This window comes from Nannospalax galili, unplaced genomic scaffold, assembly GCF_000622305.1.
Source record: "Nannospalax galili isolate Female #2095 unplaced genomic scaffold, S.galili_v1.0 scaffold113, whole genome shotgun sequence".
Classification (NCBI taxonomy): domain Eukaryota; kingdom Metazoa; phylum Chordata; class Mammalia; order Rodentia; family Spalacidae; genus Nannospalax; species Nannospalax galili.
Window position 1 is genome coordinate 6943309 of NW_008335444.1, and position 20866 is coordinate 6964174.

Genomic DNA, 20866 nt, shown 5'->3' on the forward strand with positions numbered 1-20866 from the left:
GGGGTGGATTTGATCCTCTGTATATCTGTTCCCTACCCGACTTCTTTATTTTATTTTATTTCTTTTATTTTATGTGTATGAGTGTATTGCCTGCATGTAAGTAGGTGTACTTGTGTCGTGCAATGCCCATGGAAGTCAGAAGAGGGTGTCAGGTCCCCTGGAACTGGAGTTACAGGTGGCTGTTAGCTGCCACGTGGGTGCTGTGAATCAAACCGAGGTCCTCTGCAAGAACAGCCAGTGCTCTTAACCACTGAACCACCTCTCCAGCCTCTACCTGAGTTCTATAGGTTCAGAGCAAGATGGAGTAGGACAGTAGAGCCATCCTGTAGCTGACAGTTGATAACAGCAGCTTACCATCTTCAGAGCTTGAATCGTTGGCTTCCAAGGAGTGACAAGAATCAGGGTCAGATACTAGCTTGGAGTGCCTCTTCCGTTTTCTAGTCTCCCAGTCCCTTCCCCGTCAGCCCACTCCCTCTCTGCTGGGTTGGGAGCTGGGGTGAAGGTACTAGATACTGACTTCAGGGTGTAATCCATAGGAAGGTCTACTTCTCTTATCTCCTTCCCTGTTAGCATTCCTCACTCTGCACTCCTCGGTGTCAGCAGTTTGCTTCTGCTTCAAGCACAGCTAGATACCACATGAACATTTGACCTGGCCAGGCAGGCTCTGATGGATTTGGGAGAATGCAGAGTGGTCATAGAGTCCCTTCCTGTATGATTCCAGTGCCACAGATAGCACCATCTAGGTACCAGTGGTGAGAACCCCACCGTGCCTGTTGTTTTTCTCAGCACATCCCTGTTCCTTTTACCACCTAAGCCCATGTGACTGGCATAAGGATGATAGATAGGTTCAGAGATTATCCAGGTGAGGAGAATTAAGTGCCGCCCAGTTAGGCTGCCCCTGTAGCTGTAGAAAAGGAGGATGAACAAGATTCGGATATTGAAATAGACAGATGGAGTGTTGCTTTGCCTGAATATGAAAGAGTAGAGTCAAGGCTTGAGAATGAAACAGAGAGAAAAAATGAGGAGGTGGAAAGAATGATGCTGGGTATTTCCCCCATGATTCCTGACAGCCTGGTGCTTCAGAAAGAAAATAATCTGGAAAACATTCCCTTTTTTGCCTCTTTTTATGGGCTCCCACCCTGACCCCACAGCTCTCCCAAGTTCTTGGTGGTATTGGAGTTCTGTTTGAAGTGCTGAGCACGGGAGTTTAGTGTGGAATGGGTTATGTTCCTTCACCTCTCACCAGAGTGGGGGTGGTTTATGCAGTGATGGTCCACACCCCCTCCTGCCCCCAAATCCCAGAGAACAAGGAAGAGGTTCTGCCAATACATTCCGTCCACCAATGTAAGGGCACAAAAAAGGGGGTGATGGGCCAGTGCAGAAGGTGTGATGCCAGGACTTACAGGGACTGATTCTTCCTCCAAGATTTGATTACTCTTCCTTACCTTGGAAATGAAATCTCACTGGGGCACAAAAGGTTGGCTTATTTATTAATTCAACTCGGTGAGCCAGGCACTAGGCTGCATTTGGGTTGCAAAGGCAACACCTTTCTGCTCACTTGGAAGAAAAATACACACTCTCCCCGAGAGACCCATCAACAGTGACCAGCAATGGCTGAGTCACTTCTTCACCTACCCTTTATCTCTTTCAGCGATGAATTCTGTGTTCATCATCGTGGATCTGAGTCCTTTGGAATAGATGTTCTTTTCAGTTCATGATTTTGGAAGGTTGTTCTACCTTGGGATTCTGACACAGGTTGATGTCTGCATATAATTTGTTTTATATCATCTACTCAACTGCATTTAATGCCCTCAGACTCAGGAGAAACACACTGGTTTTCTGGAGTATGAGGTCATAGTTGGTACCTTCTAACCAGCCTGCTCTTAGCTGTCCAGAGCAGTACCCCCTGCCCACTTTATATCCTTATCTCATTCCTCCCTTCTCTCTTCCTACCCTCAAGGAACTGGGAAGCTGATGCCAGTTGGTTTGACAAGCTTCGAAATGTCGCCTGATCAGTTCTTCTGACCTCAAGGTGCTGCCGAGACTGATTGTGCCCCAAGTTCTGATTTTTTGCAATGTGACTCTATCAGCTAACCAAGGCTGTCAGTTAGCATTGACCTCCCTGGAGGCAGTGGAAGGGGACTTCCCTTCCAGAGTTATTGGTATCCTCCCACTTTCCCAGCCTTAGTGACATCAAAGAGGCATTCAGTTATCAGTCTAGGAATGTACACTTTTAAACACTGTCATAACTTTAATTTTACTTAGGTAATATACCCAACAGCAGTGGGGAGTTTTTTTCTACTACCAGGTGTATGCCAATCAGAAAGGAGCTGGAAATAATAAGATGGGGAAAGTGGGATGGTAAGATCCTACAGTATCTTTTTTTCTTCTTTGCAGTACTGGGGATTGAACATAGGGCCTATCTCACTGAGCCGTGTCTCCAGCCAGCAGTATATTTTATACCAGTGATCTCTGGAAGCTGATTCTCATCTATGCTGTTAAGTGACTACAAAATGTTTAGCAAAGTCAACACACACTTTCAGCTTAGATGTGTGTGTGTGTGTCTGTGTGTGCACTTATCATATAATTAGTGATTTTTCTCTTTCTACTCTTGAGCTGACTGTGATCCATGGCCAATTTATTTTTTTTCTCACTACTTATTTTAGTTTGTGCATGGACAGCCCTTCCCCCCGTAATCCCTAGCGAGTGAGAATTAGATGACAGGTCTCTGTACAAGTGAAGGAACATGTGTCCCTTTGGAAACACCTCTAGAGGTTGTTCCCTGCAAACCTCCAGCTGTATGTGGTCAGTCTCCATGCCAGATGGCCCTGCTGCCCATGAGAGAGAGTGGGAACTTTGAGGCTCTCTCCCCCTGACCCTGGATGGATCTTCAGTGTCTTCATCACAGCGAAGGGACTTAGGAGAGTGAAGAATACCGTGACTGGAGGAAGAAGACAAAGGGGCTTTGTCTTTCTCAGTCATGGATGTTATAGAGAGGTGACAAGAACCTGGATTTGGCCCTTGTCCCTGATGAGCTAGGGCTGGGGTAGGCCTTCAGTTCCCTGGTAGTGAGGCATACACGTGGCAGGAAGCCAGGCATTCCCTTCTGTCGGGAGCTAACCATGCTCTCACTTCGGGTTTTCCCCTTCCCAGCTCAAGGCAAAAGCTTTGTTTTCTAACTCTATTCTCTTTGTCCCTGAGAAAGTTGTGCTCCCCTCCCCTCTTTAAAAAAATACTGTTCTAGGGGGTTGGGAAAGGAAAACTTTCAAAGTAAAATAATAAAAAACATACCAGTCTGCCATTTCAGGCACATAAATAGCTTCACCGTAGCCAGGCTACACACTCTCTTTGCCATAGCAACCTAAAACGAGTGTTTATAACAGCCTGTCAGCCGGCCTGGAAAACAGCAGCTGCTGTACTCAGCCATCACGCCGGCCCTTGGCCTGGGAGCAGTGGGCAGGCTTCTGGGGCTGTGTCATGGAGACAGTGGGCCTGGTCCTTAGGCAGGGGTGGATAGCACAGGAGAGGGGATGGGGAGCAAGGGAGACAGTCTGGGAGCCAGATGAAGCAGGGAGCTATATGGTGGTGTGGAGTGGTAGTAGAAGTGATTGCTCCCACCCATCCCTCCTCTCCTGTGGAGACAGAAAGCAGGAGTGGCAGGGGTTTGCCTCTACCTGAACGGGCCTGCTGGGCCTAAGTTTCTAAATAAACCCGGGCTCCTACTGTAGCCTGTCAGTAACTCCTCTGTTTTCTCAGGGACCGAAAAGAGGCAGTTCTCCTTAGGAAGCTCACAGGTCTCTGAGATGAAGAAGGCAGAGACCAGCGTCACCCCCCAACCCCTGCTGTGCCCTCTGTCCCACCCAGAGTTGGTAGAGGGAGAAGATAAGAGCAAAGAAGTGACCTAGCCTTGCCTTCACCTATCAGCCTGGAGCTAGGGAAGCATTCTGACTGCTGGTTTAGGCGCCCATAACCTTATAGCCTGCAGTGCCTATGATTCCCATGATATGGCAGAAATGCTTCAGACCCCCGCTCCCCCTCAGGGCTCCCAAAATTCATTCCAACCAGCAGCTTCACTTACTTTGTTAAATAACTTGAAAGAAACCTCCATCCATACACAGGCTGACCCCAGTTCTCCTGACCCAGAAGCTAGGGGAAGGCCAGCAATAGGTTTTCCACCGGCTCCCCAGGGATCCTGGTGGCCCTCCCACCCTGAGAATCACTACTGAAAGGCTTGGCTGACTTAGAGGCTCCAGTCTGTGCTGCATGTGAAGAAAGAAAAATAGAACAGGACTGGGGAGACAGCAGGACTGGAGGTGCACTGGCTATCTTTCTTCTTTCTTTTTTTTCTTTCTTTTTCTTTTCTTTTCCTTTATTTTTTGAGACCGTATCTCACTAAGTTACCCAGAACTCCCACTGTAGCTCAGGCAGGCCTTGAACTTACTATCCTCCTGCCTCAGCCTCCTGAGTACCTGAGGTTACTGGCCCATGCCACAGGCCTTATTCTACCTTCCTTCCTGCCTTCCCTCTTTCCTGACTTATTGTCTTCCTTCCTTCCCTCCACCCTTCTTCTCTCCCTGACTTCTACCATCCCACCCCATCTCCTTTTGGTTTTTCAAGACAGGGTCTTGCTATGTAGCCACAAACTCATGGTGATCCTCCTGGTTCAGCCTCCCAAGTGTTAGGATAACAGATGTGTGCCACCACACACACAGCTTTTTGCTTTCTTAATAAACATCTTCCCAACAAGCAAACCTCACTCTTGCCTGTGTCTTCCATGAGAAAGTTGGGCTGAAAGAATGCTAAGAAGGCCATGGTGGGTAAGAGCTCTCTGTACTATGTATAGGTGGGACTCATGGGATGGTTGGCCAAGCGTGATGGCCGTAGGAGTTCCTAGGCACAGAGCAACTGCCCACAGCACTCCCTTGTGGCAGATAAGATGAGGCCTTGCCTGGGAACAAGCAGGTCCATACTCCTGCAGCCAAGGGAGCTTGACCCTTCTCTCCACTCGAAGAGCAGGACATGATTCTGCTGAGGTTTGTTTCTAAAAATAGCTCCAGATCCAATCCAGCTGCTTAAAAGCTCTTTGTTCCCCTGGAACCAATGTGTGGAAAAACTACAGAGGCCCCAAGAAAGGCAATCCATGTTGTCCAAGAAAATGTAAATACTGATTTGAATGTCACTGCCCCTGCGTACTGCATGCGGCCTAGCAGCTTCCTGTCCCAGTTCTAAGGAGTGAGAGACAGAAACTCCAGCTGACTATTTTCCCAAGCATTTCCTACCATCAGGGGACAGGAATGGGAATGCCACCAGCTCCTCTTCAGACAGCTAGATGGTACTGTCGCCTCCACCCAACATCTGCCCTCATCCTCCTTAACCAGCAGAAGGAAATGATTGCTTTTCACACTCTGCATTTTTTTTTTCTTAACTCTAGCTTTTATCAAGTTTATACTTTAAGAGAGAAGGACCCATCCCAGGACAGTTCAAGCACAACAGACTGCCATGGCCAGGTTCTTATCTCATTTGCTTTTGAGACAGAGTCTCGTATAACTCAAAATGTCCTTGAGCTTCTATGGTAGCCCCAGCTAGCCTTGAACTCTCCATCCTCCCACCCCTGCCTCCCAAGTCCTAGAATTACAGCCCTGCCTTCTATGCCCAGGCCAGGCTCTTGTCAGGTTTCTTCATTTTAAAATCTTTTTATTAATTACTTTATTTGTTTACTTATTATTTATTTGGTGATGGGATTAGGGCTATGTGTGTGGGTATGCAAAAACCAAGGCATGCATGTGCCACGGTATGCATGTGGGGGTCAGAGGACAGCTTGTAAGAGTTAGTTCTCTTCTACCATGTGAATCCTGGGGAACTGAACGCAGTCCATCAGACTTGGTGGCAAATGCCCTTACCCTCTGAGCCATCTTATCATCCCCTTTTTCTCTTTTAAGCTCAGGCTGACCTCAAACTCAGTATTTGGGCTGGCCTTGAATTCCCGATCCTTCTGTTCTACCAAGTACTAGAATTACAGGCATGTACCACCCCACCCTGTTTATGAGATGGAACCCAGGGCCTCCTACATGCTAGACAAGCACTCTGGCAACCTAGATACATCCCCAGCCCATCTTGCCAACTGTTTTGTCAGGGCAACAACCCTTTGGGAAGCATTGGAATGCCAGAGAGAAGCAGACCTGAGCAGGATCTCTCAGTGCAGGTCACTCACTAGTGGTCACAAGGCCGTGACATGAGAATGCAGAGGAAACCCACATCCCCACTCCTAGGCTCCTCTGAAGTGGGAACTGCATGTTCATGGAGCCATGCTAGTCTAGAGCTCGGTGCATTCTGCTTTGGGGTGGTGTTAGGGGTATTGATATGGAGGGAATGTGGGAGGAGAAACTGGGTGGGGTCTGCCCTTGACAGACTAGAAGTCTCACCCTACTCAAAAAAGTTAAAAGAGGTAGGTATTTCCCTCACCTATTTCAAAGCCTTTTTATAGATCATGAGTAAGGGACCAATAGGTCTATATAGGCCTTCTCATCAAAGTTCAGGAAGTAAGTCTATAGCTTTGTTCATTTTCTTGTGGCTTTGGATTCAGACTAGGGCACAAACCTTGGTTCTCTGAAGCTGTATTTTTCTGCTGTAAAATAAGGTTGTTGATAAGCATTCAGTGGCATAGTGTACACTACTGTGTACAGACAACCCAGTACTTGTCAGCCCCCATTCAGGTACTATATAGTATTTGCAGTCATAGTATAGGTATTATTTCTTTCTAATTTTCACATGAAGTGTCTAGGATAGCACCTGGAACATTGATGCTAAAAAGAAATTATTTCCCTCCCTGCTTACCTCTTCTTAAGCCTGCCCTGCTCTTAAATGCTGGGTAAGTAGAGCCTCACTTGAGATGAGGGAAGCTGTCAGAGAAGACGGCAGGTGTGCTGGGGCCCTTGAAGCAGCTTTCAGATATTGGTTTGGTGCATCCCATCTGCTTCCCTCCCTTGAGGGCTCCCCTCCTTCACCCTCACATTGTGCCTGGTGGTGATGCCCGAGTGTTCCTAAGTGCTTACCAACTTTCCCCTGAGCAAAATCTCCCAGAGAAAAGGACAGAGCAGGGCAAGATGTGACTGTCTGCTCCCCTGAGCAACCCCTGAAGAGTAACCTGTGCCACTTATTATTCCAGGCAAGTAAGTAAGTCTGCAGTACTGTGCCAGCCGTGAAGGCTGAGCCCCAGACTGCTGCTTCCTTTCTCCATTTTGACACAGGTTTTGTTTTCTGTGCCGTACCCAATTCCACATGAACCTTCGGCATGGGAGGATCAGGGGATGGTTTCCTTCCACATCTGGAAAGATGCTGCTCTCTGTCACCTGTATGAGCAGTTACCCCTTTCTATGATGGTCTAGAAATGGATTTCTTCAATACCCCAACAAAGTCTCTGGGAGTAAGGGATTCCTTAGAATTGAAGGAAAGAGTATCTGGCTGTTGTTGAAGGTTTGGTGGCTTTAGGGCATAGGGTTTATCCCTGGCAACTCCTTATTTGGTAAACTTACTAATAAGCTTATCTGGAAGTGACTTAGTATGCTTCTCAGGTGCATGTGGAAGCAGGAGTCTGTTTCCCCTCTGTTGCCTGTAGTGTGATCTCTGGATCTAAGAAAAAGAAAAAGAGAACCTCTATAAATGGAAAAGGGAAGCTGTTCTCTGTATATGGATGTTGATCTCTCTCTCTCTCTCTCTCTCTCTCTCTCTCTCTCTTTCTCTGTGTGTATGTGTATCTCACTCCCTTCCCTTCCCGTTCTCCCCCCTTTTTTTATTTCTCTTTTATCTCTGTTGTTGTGTATTTTGAGAGAGAGTCTCACTATGTAGCCCAGGCTGGCCTCAAGCTTGTGATCTTCCTCCCTCACCTCCCAAGAGCTGGGATCGCGGATATATTGACACCATACCCAGCTGAGATGCCTTGCTTTTAAAGGGCCTCATAAGCTAGGCATAGTGGTTGGTGTCCACCTGGAGTCTCAGTTTCTCTGAGGCTGAGGCAGGAGAATCACTTGAGCCTGTGAGTTTGAGAACAGGCTGGACAACGTAGAGGGACGCCATCTTTTTTGTTTTGGCAAAAAGCAAAAAGGGGGGAACCTCCCAGGTGTTTGTCAGAAAACAAAGGAATAAAGCACACACACAAAAAAGTGCACCAGTCAGACAAGAGCTCTCTCTCACCTGCCAAAGACCAAACTGCTTTCATCTCCTTGGGCCTGTCTTCCTCCATTAAGTGGGTTAGTCACAGCTGGAATACCTAAAATGGCTATGACAGTGCTTTTGTATACAATCTATAAAGTATGCAGCAGATGTTACAGGACTTTAGAAGGAAAAAAAAAAAACTTTAAAGGGCTTAATGATCACATCCAGAAATATGATTTCTTGCCCCAAGAGGGAAGGATGAGAATTCAGCCTTCTAGCCTATCATCCCCTGGGTTGGAAAAAACTGGAAGCAAGAGTGAGAACATACCTAACCCAGAATGCCTCCCTCCAAACGATTAATCCTGACCTGACAGAGACTGTGCCTTCCTGGTGGAGTGCTGTGAGCATTTACAGATTGTTCTTTGGCAGTTGCCTAATAAGGGTTGGGGCCAAGCAAGCTGAGCAGAGAGCTCACATTCTAGAGAGCTCAGAGAGAAGTGGCCACCCTGATATACCCCTTTGATAACAGGACCTCAGTAGATCGCACCAAAACTTGAGGTCTCCATCACACACTGCCCTTAGACTCCGACAGCTGACCTGCTGTGTGTCTCTTCATCTCCCTGAAGCAGAGAAGCCTCCTCTATGTTGTACAGTGCCATGCCTTCTAATCTTGTATGCCCTTGTCCATGTAAGAGAAAGAGGAAGAATTTCTCCCTCTTGAGGAGAGGTTCAAAGTAAGAAATTTGGGTTCAGGCTGTCCCTTCTTGTACTCTGAAGATCCAGGACCTCATATGCCAGTGGCTTTTGCTAATGGCTACAACCCAGCCTGTGGCTATTGTTAAGGAAACTGCCTTATGATTTTCTATTTTTTTTAAAGGGTGGAGATCCCTGGCAAGGAAAGATGGAGGGATGCATGGAGTGTATTGCCCTTCTGCTTACGGGCTAGAAAGCAAAACCTTAGCCAGATCAAATGAAACTTTTCCTCATTCCTTGAGTACTCTATGGTAGACACTGAGCATCCTTCCAAGATTTTGAAATGACCTCTGAGTCTATAATCCCATTCCTTTATTACTTTCTTAGAATGATGTGCTAGGTAAGGCCAATTCTTTTCCCTATTAAAGGTCTTAAGCAGGCTAAGTAACTTGCTAAAGGGTGACTGGAAAAGTGGCAGGTATGGCTCTGAATCTGCTACTGGCCATTCAGTAACAATAAAAATACCATCTGAAAATACCATCTGAGTGCCCACTAAATACAATTTCTCAAATAAGCACCAGGGAGCAAATAATGAACAAAACAGGCAAAAAAATACCTGTCTTCACAGAGCAAATACTATATTGGGCAGAGACAGAAAAGGTTAAAGCTTTTGCCAAGAGTAGCAGCTCACACCTGTAATGCCAGTACTTGGGAGGCAGAAACAGGTATGAGTTCATAATCAACCTGGACTATAGTGAATTCCAGACCCAGCCTGGACTCTATAGCAAGTCTCTTTCTCTCCTTAAAAAAAAAGTGGAGCTGGGCATGGTGGCACGCGCCTTTAATTCTAGCACTCAGGAAACAGAGAAGTGGAGCTCTGTGAATTCAAGGCCAGCCTGGTCAACGTAGCGAGTTCCAGGCCAGCTAGAGCTGCAGGGAGACCCTGTCCCAAAAAGACCAAAAAAAAAAAAAAAAAAAAAAAAAACAACAACAACATCTTATCCCAGCTCATACTCATCAGCATTGTTCTAGACATCCTCTTCAAAGGTTAAGGAGCTGTTCTTAAGGGCCAAGATGGGCTTCTTGCTGCTATAGCCCCTCCCACTCTTTTCAGGCTTGGAGAACTAAACTGCGAGAAAGTCCTGTGATACATAGTCCTCTCTAATCTGTGGGGAAAGATGCATTTCAAGATACCAGATAAAGCTATGAGGAGAACTTATGTATTCCATGTTTCTCCTAGAAATACTTAAAATACTTATTATAATATTTACTATTTTTACAGACAGGGCCTTGCTTTATAGCCTACATTGGCCTCAAACTCACAATACTCCTACCTCAGCCTCTTGAGTACTAGAATTATAGGCATGTGTCACTGTAGCTGATGATAAAGTTAAATTATAAATTAGGCACAGAGGCTGGAGAGAGAGCTCAGTTGGTAAAGTGCTTTCTGTGCAAACATGAGGACCTGAGTTCAATTCCCAGCATCCACATAAAAAGCCAGGTGTGGTAGCATGTACTTGTGATCCCAGCGCTGAGGAGACAAAGATAGGAGGATCTCTGGGGCTCACTAGTCAGTCAGCCTAGCCTAATCTGGGAGCTCTAGATCAATGAAAGACCCTGCCCCAAGGTTCTCTCTGGCCTCCAAACACATGTGCACACAAACATGCACACATACCTATGCACATGCACCTGTACAACATACATTAAAAATATTAGGCATAATGACAGATCTACAAAATAAACTAGTAACTAGTAACAAAACTGATCGATTATAGCGACATAGTTCCGCGAATGCATGTCCCCCTTCATGCACTCATCCTCACAGAATATGGATAGGCAGGAACTGTTGTCCCACCTGTTCCTATGCCAGTCTGAGTGACGGAGTTTCACCCACTGCCTCAAGCTCTTTTCAGACCTTACTTTCCAGGATCCCCTGCTTCCTTAATTCACTGTAAGTCAAGGCATTAGGAGGGTTGACTGGAGCACTCTGGCAGACAAAATGGTGTAACAACCTCCATCGTCGAGGAACCTGCCAGAAACAGGATTAGCTGGAATCAGCAGGGACTCTTGGCCACGTGAGATTTCTGGAGAAAATAACTACTAAAAAAGAAACAAGTCCTGGGCTGGAGAAATGGTTCAGCGGTTAAGAGCACTGGCTGCTCTTGCAGAGGACCCAGGTTCGATTCCCAGCACCCACATGGTAGCTAACAGTGGTCTGGAACGCCAGCTCCAGGGAATCCGAAGCCCTCTTCTGACCTCCGAGGGCATTGCACAGCACAGGTACATTCACACACATGCAGGCAATACACTCGTACACAAAAAATAAAAATAAATAAAATATTTTTAAAAAAGAATCAAGTCCTTATGTGATGACTCTTGCTTGGGTTTTGTTCACCTTCCAGAGGTGAGGATGCTGTCTGTTTTTTAGACCAGTCAATGGAAGCTCCTTGCCAATCCCCCCTAGCATAACTCAATTCCGGGGACTGTTTCACTAGGACTGGGACCCACATTTTGGTGCTGCATCCAGGAACAGCCCCTTCCCATTGGAGTGACTGATGTGTGACACATAGCCTGCCCTTGTCTGAGAACAAAGCTCAGTCTCTGCTACCTTTAGGGCTGCCCATTCTCATTTATACTTAGCTGTGCCCTACGCTTTAGCCAGGATATGCTCCAGAAAACATTTGTCTCGCTGAGGGAGAAATGCCCACCCTTCTCTGATGCATGTACTGTGCTGACATGAGACTTTCTGGTGCTCCCTCACAGACAGGACCCCTTCCTCTCCTGATGACCTTGCTGGGGCCTGTGCTCTAGCTGAGCTGATAGCTTGCTTATCCCTCCCACACTGGAGAAACTGTAACGCTCATAGACTTCAGCCTCACTATCTTTCTTCTCAGAGGTCCATCTGTCCCTTGTGGGAAAAAATGATTCCACTCTGTATCACACATTGCCAGCATTTTACTGTCTTCTTACCCCCCAGAGCCCTAGGGAAAAGGAGAGAGCTTAGTCCCAAGACCAAAACTTGGTGCCATACAACCCCCACAGACTGCCAACCTTACATACTACTGAAGACTGAGTGTTCTAAGGGACCTTTTATCAGACTGTCTTCCTGGTTTGTAAATGTCTGTGTTGAGAGTCAGGAAGAATGTACCAAATGGGAGCGGGTGGTGTGCTGGCAGGCCAGCCTCCAGACCACTGGGGTCTAGATTCCTTTTCTGATTCTTCTTATAAGTTCTCACATCTGCTAAGTTCAGACTAAAGTATCCTGTAACTAGCCCCTCAGAAAGAGAGAGAGGTGCTGGGGGAGGGCACATTAGAACCATTAGAAACTGTAACCTTTTATTTCCAAGTTTCTGGGGTTAATTTGTATGGCTTGATTTGGGAGAAATGAAATCTGAAATAAATTCAGATACATCTGAAATAAATTCTCTACATTACCAGTTTACAGGCCACCCAGGCTTCCCATGAGCCTGGCCACATAGCTCTGGCCTCAGTTATCAGTTCAGTTCAGACACCAACTGTCATTTCAACCCTGTGCTAGAAGAGTACCTTTAGCCCTTGCAGATCATGGATCCTTGTGGCTGTACTAATTGTTTCTTTTGTCTTTCTTTGCATCTCTATTCCAGAGACCCAGTTGTCATCGTTATCCAGGGAGTCCTCCTCTTTCTTCTGCTGCTGCCCTACCATCCCAGTTGCTGATTGTTGCTGAGGCTGCCTCCATGGCAACATGCGCATCCTGTTTAGACCTCCAAGTAATCTGAGCTAGGAACCTACCCACCCTGGACAACTACTTTCATCACCACCCAGAGGACACCAATCATCGTGATACGAAGTCCGCCTTCTATTAAGTTCCCCCATCCTCTTCCTCCTCTCACTACTAGACTTCATACAGAAGAAAGGATCTAAGCTTGGTGTTGCCACTCTGAAGCTTATTGCACAAGATATAGTCAATTTATTTCCTAACTGGGCCCCCAGAGAAGAAAGAAGTGGGAAGAAGTGGGAAAGGAGGGCAAGAGACACTGATCAGTTGGAGGGAAACACCATCTTCTCTGGTTGAGGCTGGTAACTGCAGGCAAAATGACAAATACATCAGGACATAGCTTGCCAGCCAACTCGACAGCCCAGAGCTATGAAGGGGAGTTTGGCTGCACATTAATGGACCTGAGGAAGCTCATGGAGTTTCGTTCTACTGAGGCAGTAGACCAGATCAATATCCTCTATGGAGATGTACAAAATATCTGCAGTAGACTGAAAACCTCCCCTGTAGAAGGTAAAGGCCATTTCAAGTGCTGGGAGGTCAGAGGAAGGTCATTAGTATTTATTAGTATGTTATTTTCCAACCTCTAGGGAAGGTACATTTCTGGAGACCCAATGGCTATGCTTTTGTCTGGTGGGCTGAGCACAGTTCTATGAAGCCCTGAAAGGAGGGAGGCCAGGAGAGCTGTTTCTTTCCCTGTGATGATTAGAGACGATGTCTCCAAAGACCATTCTTTTCTCCTTTTTTCTGTATCTGTCTATAGAAAGTAGGATATTTATTTTATAAATGTCTGTGATATAAATGCTCTTGTCAACAAATAATCAAATTCTTTATTCTATATCAGCCTTTGATTACAAAAGAGCTTAAGGTAGAATTCTTCTTCATATTGATCTTGAAGTTTAATGGTAAAGAAAAGGCTACCAAAAGTGGATAGTGGACCAGCCATTTGAGTACCTTATTTATTGTGTGCGGTTAGAGACAGGATGGTGTGTCATAACCATGTTTTTGGATCATTTACTGTTTTCTGTCATGGGATTATTGATTTTTTTTTTAAAGCCCTGCCTGGCATGCTTTTTTCTTTTTTAAAAACATGTAAGAACCAAGCCCAGGTCTTTGCACAAGCACTGTACCACTGAGCTAGGTCCTCAGCCCTCTTTTCACTTTTTATTTAAGACAAATTCTCACTAAGTTGCCCAGGCTGGCCTTAAACTCACTCTAATTCAGACAGGCCTTGAACTTATGATCCTCCTGCCTCATCTCCCAAGTAGCTGGGATTACAGGCCTGTACAGCCAGGCCCTACTATGTCTCATAAGCTTAGAGTACAAATATTAATTCTACCATTTACTAGCTGAATATACTGAATTTACTCCACTTCTATGAGTCTGTTTCTTCTTTGAAATAATGTTTATATCTAGCCCATAGAATTACTGGAATTAAATAGTATATTCACATACATACATGCATGTGCCAGTATGCTTACTTGCATGTGTGTAGTGTCCCCAAAGGCCAGAAGTGGGCAACAGAGTCAGAGCCACCAGGTAGGTGCTGGGAGTCACACTTGGGTCCTCTGGAAGAACAGCAAGTGCTTATAACCTCGGAGCCATCTCTCCAGCCCAGAAATTAACATTCTTTAGGGGAATCGATGGCAAGATAAGAAGAATCTGCTTGAAGACAGACCAAATTATGTTTTTTGGTTCATTGGTTTTAAGATTTAGATTACCATCTTCTGTCCTGTTAAGATCTCTGGTGTTTTACTGTGCTCTTACTACCATGCCCTTTGAGGGCAGTGTCATGTTCTACCTAGAACTGTCCATCTTGCTGCTACTTAGAGTATACTGGGATTGGACCTTCCTTGGCATGATAGACTAATAGAGTGAAATTAGCTTCTCTCTCTTTCTCTCTCTCCCTCCCTCCCTCCCTCTCTCTATGGGAGGGGGTACTGGGTATCAGACTCAAGGCCTGCAAATGCTAAGCATATGCTCTATTAGTGTTGGGGAAGGTAGAGGACTAGATGAGTGAATTCAGAATAGAACAGGTGTGAAAGGCAAATGGGTTTCCCCTTTAAAGCTCATATTCCATTCTGGACAGTCAATTTGGCAGAGCTCCTCAGTCTGAGAGGCACAGTCTCTCTTCATGCCCTCTGCCTGGAGCTGTCTCCCTCAACCCTTGCCCTACCTCCTAGGGCTCCTAGCAACTTATCTGGGCATGGCTGCAGAGCCTAGCATGCTGTGGTCCACTGTGCCATCACACTTCAGCAAATCTACTAGTACTCATATAAAGTGGGAGAGGCTCACACTGGAGGAATGTCTTGGAGGGTGGGAAAGAAGCACTTGGAGACAACCTGGTCAGATATCCACAAAGGAGCTGGCCATCCTAGATGTGAGTAGTATAGGCAAGGCCAGTAGGTTCATTTAAGAAATTCTTAGTGCTTGGCAGAGGAACAAGAAGGGCTCTTATAAAATTTGGGCCAAGAGGATAGGAGGTCAATGGGAAAGACAGAGGGTAAAAGAGCCCTTCTGTCCCTTCTCCCCAACATGAAATAATCCTCTGGCACCCTGAGAGTTCCCAGTCTGGTTTGAGTTTCATACCTAGAGCTGAATTAAGCCAGGAGAGCTGTGAGCTTTCTCTTCCCTGCCCAACCCCATGCTTTGCCTTCAGTACCCAGCCCCTGTTCATTCAGAGCTGGGTGTCTGGGTTTGCTGGGACAATGCTCCAGTCAGGGAGTAGAGCTCTTGATGGGACAATGTAGCTGGGTTTTCTGAACCTGAGAGCCTTCCCTGCTTCCTCCTCTCCCCCAGGCCTGGAACCTTTATGCTGCATGCCTTCCAGCTCAGCAGCAACTCTTCCAAGTGTTTTTGAGTTTCTTTTGCCTTTTTGTCTGTTTGCTTAGTGCTTGGATAGAACCCAAGGCCTCCTGCATGCTAGACAAGCCCTCTACCACTGAGCTACACACCCAACCTCTACTTTGAGTCTTGAGTGTGTGCGTGCGTGCGTGCGTGCGTGCGTGCGTGTGTGTGTGTCTTGCTTGCTGGCCTTGCAATCTCAGTGATCCTCCTACCTCAACCTCTCAAATGCTGGAAATAAAGGCATGCTTTATGCCTGGCTCCTACTTTGATTTTTTTCTTTCTTTTCTTTTTCTTTTCCCCTTTTCTTTTGAGATAAGGTCTTTATTGTAGGTTAAGCTAGTCTCAAACTCACTATAAAACCAAGGATGACTTTGAATTTCTGTTAATCTTTTTTTGGGGGGAGGGTTGTCATTTCTGAGACAGGGTCTCCTTATAGCCCCAGCTGGCCTGGAACTTGCTATGTAGACCAATCTGGTCTCAATCTCACAGAGATCCACCAGCCTCTGCCTCCTCTGCTGGGATTAAAGGCATGCACCACCATGCTGGGCTGACTTTGCACTTCTGATCCTCCTGTCTCTACCTCCTAAATGCTGGGATTACGCGCACATGTACCACTTGGCCTAGATTTTGTGGGCTAGGGATCAAACCCAGGGCTTTGTGCAAGTTAGGCAAGCACTTTCCCAACTGAGCTACATCTCCAACTCCTCTTACTTTGACTTCTGTCCTTGTTGTATTGCATTGACCCATAAGCTGGGGGGTGGGAAGAAGGATGGCATTCCCTCCTCAGCTGCCTGAGAAGTTGCATCTACCCTAAGAAGTGGGGCTTTCACTCTTTTTATTTAGCTCAAAGGTGTGAGTGCTAGGAATGTGACACTGGTTAGAGAGAAGCTGGTGCATGCTGAAAGGCAGGTGGCAGAGCCAGCCCTGAGGAGGGTGGGGGCTCTGGGGAGCTTTCTCTTTCCTGTGGAAGAGCTGGGATTTTTTAAAAGACTTAAAGCAGGGGGCAGATGAAGCGACACGTTCCCTGAGGAAGCTGTCATCCCTGCAGGCCAAATGATGAAAGGAAGGTGCATTGTCTAGCCCAGTGTACTCTTGCTTTGACCTTGAGTCTGTCCCTTTATCTTGGGACAGGAGTCTAGCCAAGCACATCTATCATCTATGCCTATGCTGAGCTGGGGCGGGGGGTGTTGAAACAGGAAAAGTGTCTGAGACTCCTTGAAAGCACAGCGTTTGGCTAGATGGGAACTAGTTCCATTGTACAGTCCCCAACCTCAAGCTACTCTTCCCCCTTAGGACCCTAATCCATGGTTTTAAGGTAGGACTTGAAAAATACTGGGAGTTTTGTTTTGGTTTGGTTTTTTTAGAGGTGGGTCTTCTGTAAGCTTAGGTAAGTTCTCTCCCATTGAGCCATATCCCCAGTGCTTGAAATGTATTCCGATGTCTGCTCTCATGAACTGAAAGATGACTGCCTTCAGTCAACCTCAGGAAAGTCTCCCTTGTGCTATCTGTGTGGGAGAGGCTTCTGCCGCCTTCATTGGCAAGGTATCATAACTCAGATAGCTGGGAAGTCCCTCATGATGACTGGCCTAGACCCACCCTTTCTGGGGCTGAGCCCATTCTGACAAGGAGTACCTCTGCCCACATCATTCTTAGTGACAGCAGGAAGCTGACCCAGGCCCTTTCCTGCTGGAGCCAAGTCACTGCAGGTGGGGCTCCAAATCTCCCTTCCCTGGATCCTCACAGAAGACACACATGTTCCACTCCAGCCCACTCAGCCTGGGCAGGGGCCCTGCAACTCCCAGCCTGGGTGCAGACAGTGACTTCACAGAGTCTCCTCTTTGCCTCTCCCAGCTGTGTGCTCAGTCTGGTTCTTAGGGCTAGAGGCACTCCCAGTTTGGGTGTGGCTGGCTCCCTCATGTTTTCTGGGATGTTTTTCCTCCCATCTTCCTCATGCATTTCTTGGGGGAAACCCTTTTCCTGTGTTTCTAGGATGGCCTCCCTGCCAAGTATTCCCCTCTCCAGGAGGCTGTTTAAGTATTTGAGAAGCCACCATGGAGATCAGAGCCCAAAACATTTTTCTGGACTGGACAAGTATTTGTATGAAATTACAGAGACTGAAATGAGGCCTGGGAGGCCTCTAGAGCAGAAAGAATGGAGTGGAAAATCCAAAATTGGGATTTGGCTGAGCTCCCAGCCCCACATGGTTTTGCTGTGCAGCAGCACATGTCAGAGGATTCCCAAGGCTAAGTTCTCTAATATCCTGGGCCTGCCCTGCCCTGCTGCAGGGCAGCTGGGAACAAGGACAGCCATTTGACTTTTTAAGGGAGCTATTGTACAAGCTCTGTATGACTTAAGGTGGAGCAGATAGATGAGTAGAAAATGGCAAAAAGGGTGAGATGGCTCAGCAGGTAAGGGTACCTGCCACCAAATCTGATGACCTTCTGAGTTTGGTCCCCAGAACCCACATAGTTAAAGGAGAGAACCAACCTCCACACACAATTAATTAATTAATTAATAGTACAAAGAAAAGAGAAATGGAAGCAAGGATGTGATTTTGAGGAAGACTGTCTAGATGAGGGCAGGTTCAAACTTTTATATTATCCATAATGTGTTTGTTTCATTTGGTGACATTTACAAAAAGCCATCAGGAGCCTTTTAGTGAGCATAAGCTTCACAATTTGGATTCTGATGACCTCTCTGAGAACAGGAAGACAGGACCAATCGCCCGAGTCATAGACCAGCAGTGCTGGCTTGCTCAGAGATGCAAAGGAGAACAGTGTGGGGGCCAGCCCTGTAGAAGCAAGTTGGCCATGCACTCATTTGCTACCCAGGAGGCAGAAACTTCACTACTAAAACCTGGGAAGTCCCAACAAATCAGGGCGAGTTGATCCCACTAGAACAGAGCCTCAGCTGAGCCCAACTGCCTGCACATCCCAGGACCCTTTGAGTGGAAGTTGGCATCCAGCTGACTCCTGTAGGGGACACAGACTGTGCCTTGTACTAACCCAAGGAGTCCGTCACCTCTCCAGACTTGTTTTCGTCTATGCCAAATGGTGTTCATAGTAACTGCCTCCTGGGGCTTGTGGTATTTGAATGAGAAGCACAAATGTGCCTACTGAAGTGTCTGTTGCACAGTAATCACTTAAATGTTAGCTCCCTTTTTTATCACTCATCCACTAAGTTCATCCAACATATGTGAGTATGTGCACTGTGCCAGGCACTGCTATAGGCCTGAAGAACAAAGGCAAACATCCTGTTCTTGTGGAGGAGGAAAGGTAAGCACTAAAAGAATAAGTCCTCAACATGGTGGATGAGAAGACCTTTGCACAAGGACCGGAAGGAGGGGCGGGAGTGAGCCCTAGCTTGGAAGAGGGTCTGTGCAGAGGGAGCAGCAACAGTGTATGCAGAGGCCAAAATAGAAGTACAAGGGGTAAGGGATGCGTGCTGGGCCAGAACCCTGAGAAGACTGGGAGGTGGGGAGAGTTACTATAGTATCATAGATACTATATATAACTATAGAGTGCTATAGGCTCATAAGAGACCTTAGAGGCCATTGAAGGCCTTGGTGCCCAGTTTCACTCCAAGTAAAAGCCACAGAGGGTTTTGAGCAGATGAGTGGTGTATACTGCCAGGGATCTTAAAAAGGAGTCCCGTGGAGCAGGCTAAGACCTGGAGAGCAAGGGTGGAAGACAGAGAAGAGAGAAGAGAGTCATGGGTGGATCATTAGGTGCTAATAGGAGAGCCTGGCTGGTGAGGGGTCACCCCGCCCCTGCACCCTAAGATGGGTTGCTCAAGTAGACCTGTTTTACAGAATGTTATTAGGCTATTGAGATGTCCCTTATGATGATCTTTAGTATCTTTTTTGCTTCCTTTTTTTTAAGTTGGGGTAATAACCCAGGCTGACCGGGAATTCACTGTGTGATCCAGGCTGGCCTTGAACTTGTGGCCAGCCTTGCATTATCTTCTTGAGTGCTGAGAATACAGGCCTGAGCCACCATGCCTGGCTATGATTTTTAAAAGCTGATGTCCTAGTTACCTTCCTAATGCTCTCCTAACCCTTCTAAAGGAGAGAAAGGCATTTCCTCCTAGTACATTGTAAATCCCTCATCTTTGCAAAACATCCCAAGTAAATTAATGAAATATCAGTATGCCCATTTCCCTCAACCAAATCTGCTCACCAAGCACAATAATCTCAAGCTGGCACAGCCCTTCCCTTTCTCATCCCCAAGGGGAAAGAGCCAGCAAGACCCTGCCTCCTGGCCACCCTGCCCCTACCTACCTGGGGATCCAGATGACCTGCCCAGATACTTCTTTCCCAGGCTCTTCCCCGACTTTCCTACTGGGAACCTGACTTTCTGAAGTGAGGCAGGCAGAGGAGGCAGGGAACATCTGGGAAGCAGCTCAGCTTGGTTTCCAATGCTTTGACCAAGCCCTGGTCCTCTGTGGAGCTCAGCTGGCTGCTCAGCTGGAGACCTGGGTGAGGTACTTGTCACTAGTGACAGGGTCCTGGATTACAGTCTCGGGTACCATGTCCCCAAATAGTTCCTTGCCCTTCCTACTAACAAGTGAAAATGGCCTCCATGCCCTCCAATTCCTCACTGCACTACCCCACTCCACTTTACCTCCAGACTGGTTCCATATCCTCCCTCCAGACCCACAAGGATCTCCATTCCACCTGCTGCAAGTTTCATGTGAGACTGGGAAATGGAGGCCATCTCAGACTCTGCAGACAGCATTCCTTTGCGTACTTGTTTTCCCATTTTCAAGATCCCTTTTCTGTCTTGATGTCTAGCCTTCATCTCTCTTACTGTCGAAGGTCACACTGCTGGATGCCCTTCCGTGGAAAGGGAGAGATGTTTGCCCTCACGCCATGCCCATCCTTCCTCACTAGTGGAAGGCCATCCTAACAGTGCGAGGTTCCCTGACACCCTCCAGTCTGCCCCTGCTCCTTCTAGGCACATACATTTCCTTGCTCTGGTGGAGTACCACTACCCCTGATAGATTCTGACCTCCTCCAGCTGCCTGCCTGTTTTCAACGCAAAGATTGCCCCACCCTATCTGCAGGAAATGCATCATACAGGCAGCCAACAGCTTCCAGTGCCAAAGCTAGGACTAAATGTAACAATTAGCAATGTGTAAAGAATTTAATGCATGCCGACTAACCTTAAATGCTGTGTTAGGTTCCTACCACCTTAAAAAATAACTTGTCTAGGGTCCAGAAGAGGGGTCAAAATACTGAGAATAATTCTGCCTCCTTTTTCCTCTCTGGAAATGTTTGGAGCAAATACATATGTGTGTGTGTGTGTGTGTGTGTGTGTGTGTGTGATGTAGGTGAGTGGCATACATGTTATATGTTAGTGAGCAGAATGCTAGTTGTCAAGACTGTGTAGTAGCTGAACTTTGGCTCTCTCTCTCTCTCTC

General features: G+C 46.9%; 1 protein-coding gene across 5 annotated transcripts in view; it reads left to right on the plus strand.

Moving 5' to 3' along the window:
• The window catches only part of Atp2b4 (ATPase plasma membrane Ca2+ transporting 4), a 102001-nt gene that overhangs the window by 34179 nt on the left and 46956 nt on the right, over positions 1-20866 (plus strand). For all 5 annotated transcript variants that reach the window (XM_008830360.2, XM_017797457.1, XM_008830359.2 and 2 more), the window contains exon 2: positions 12468-13111. In XM_008830360.2, the coding sequence (XP_008828582.1) occupies positions 12919-13111 (193 nt within the window). In that variant the 5' untranslated portion in view covers positions 12468-12918. The remainder of the gene's footprint in view (positions 1-12467; positions 13112-20866) is intronic.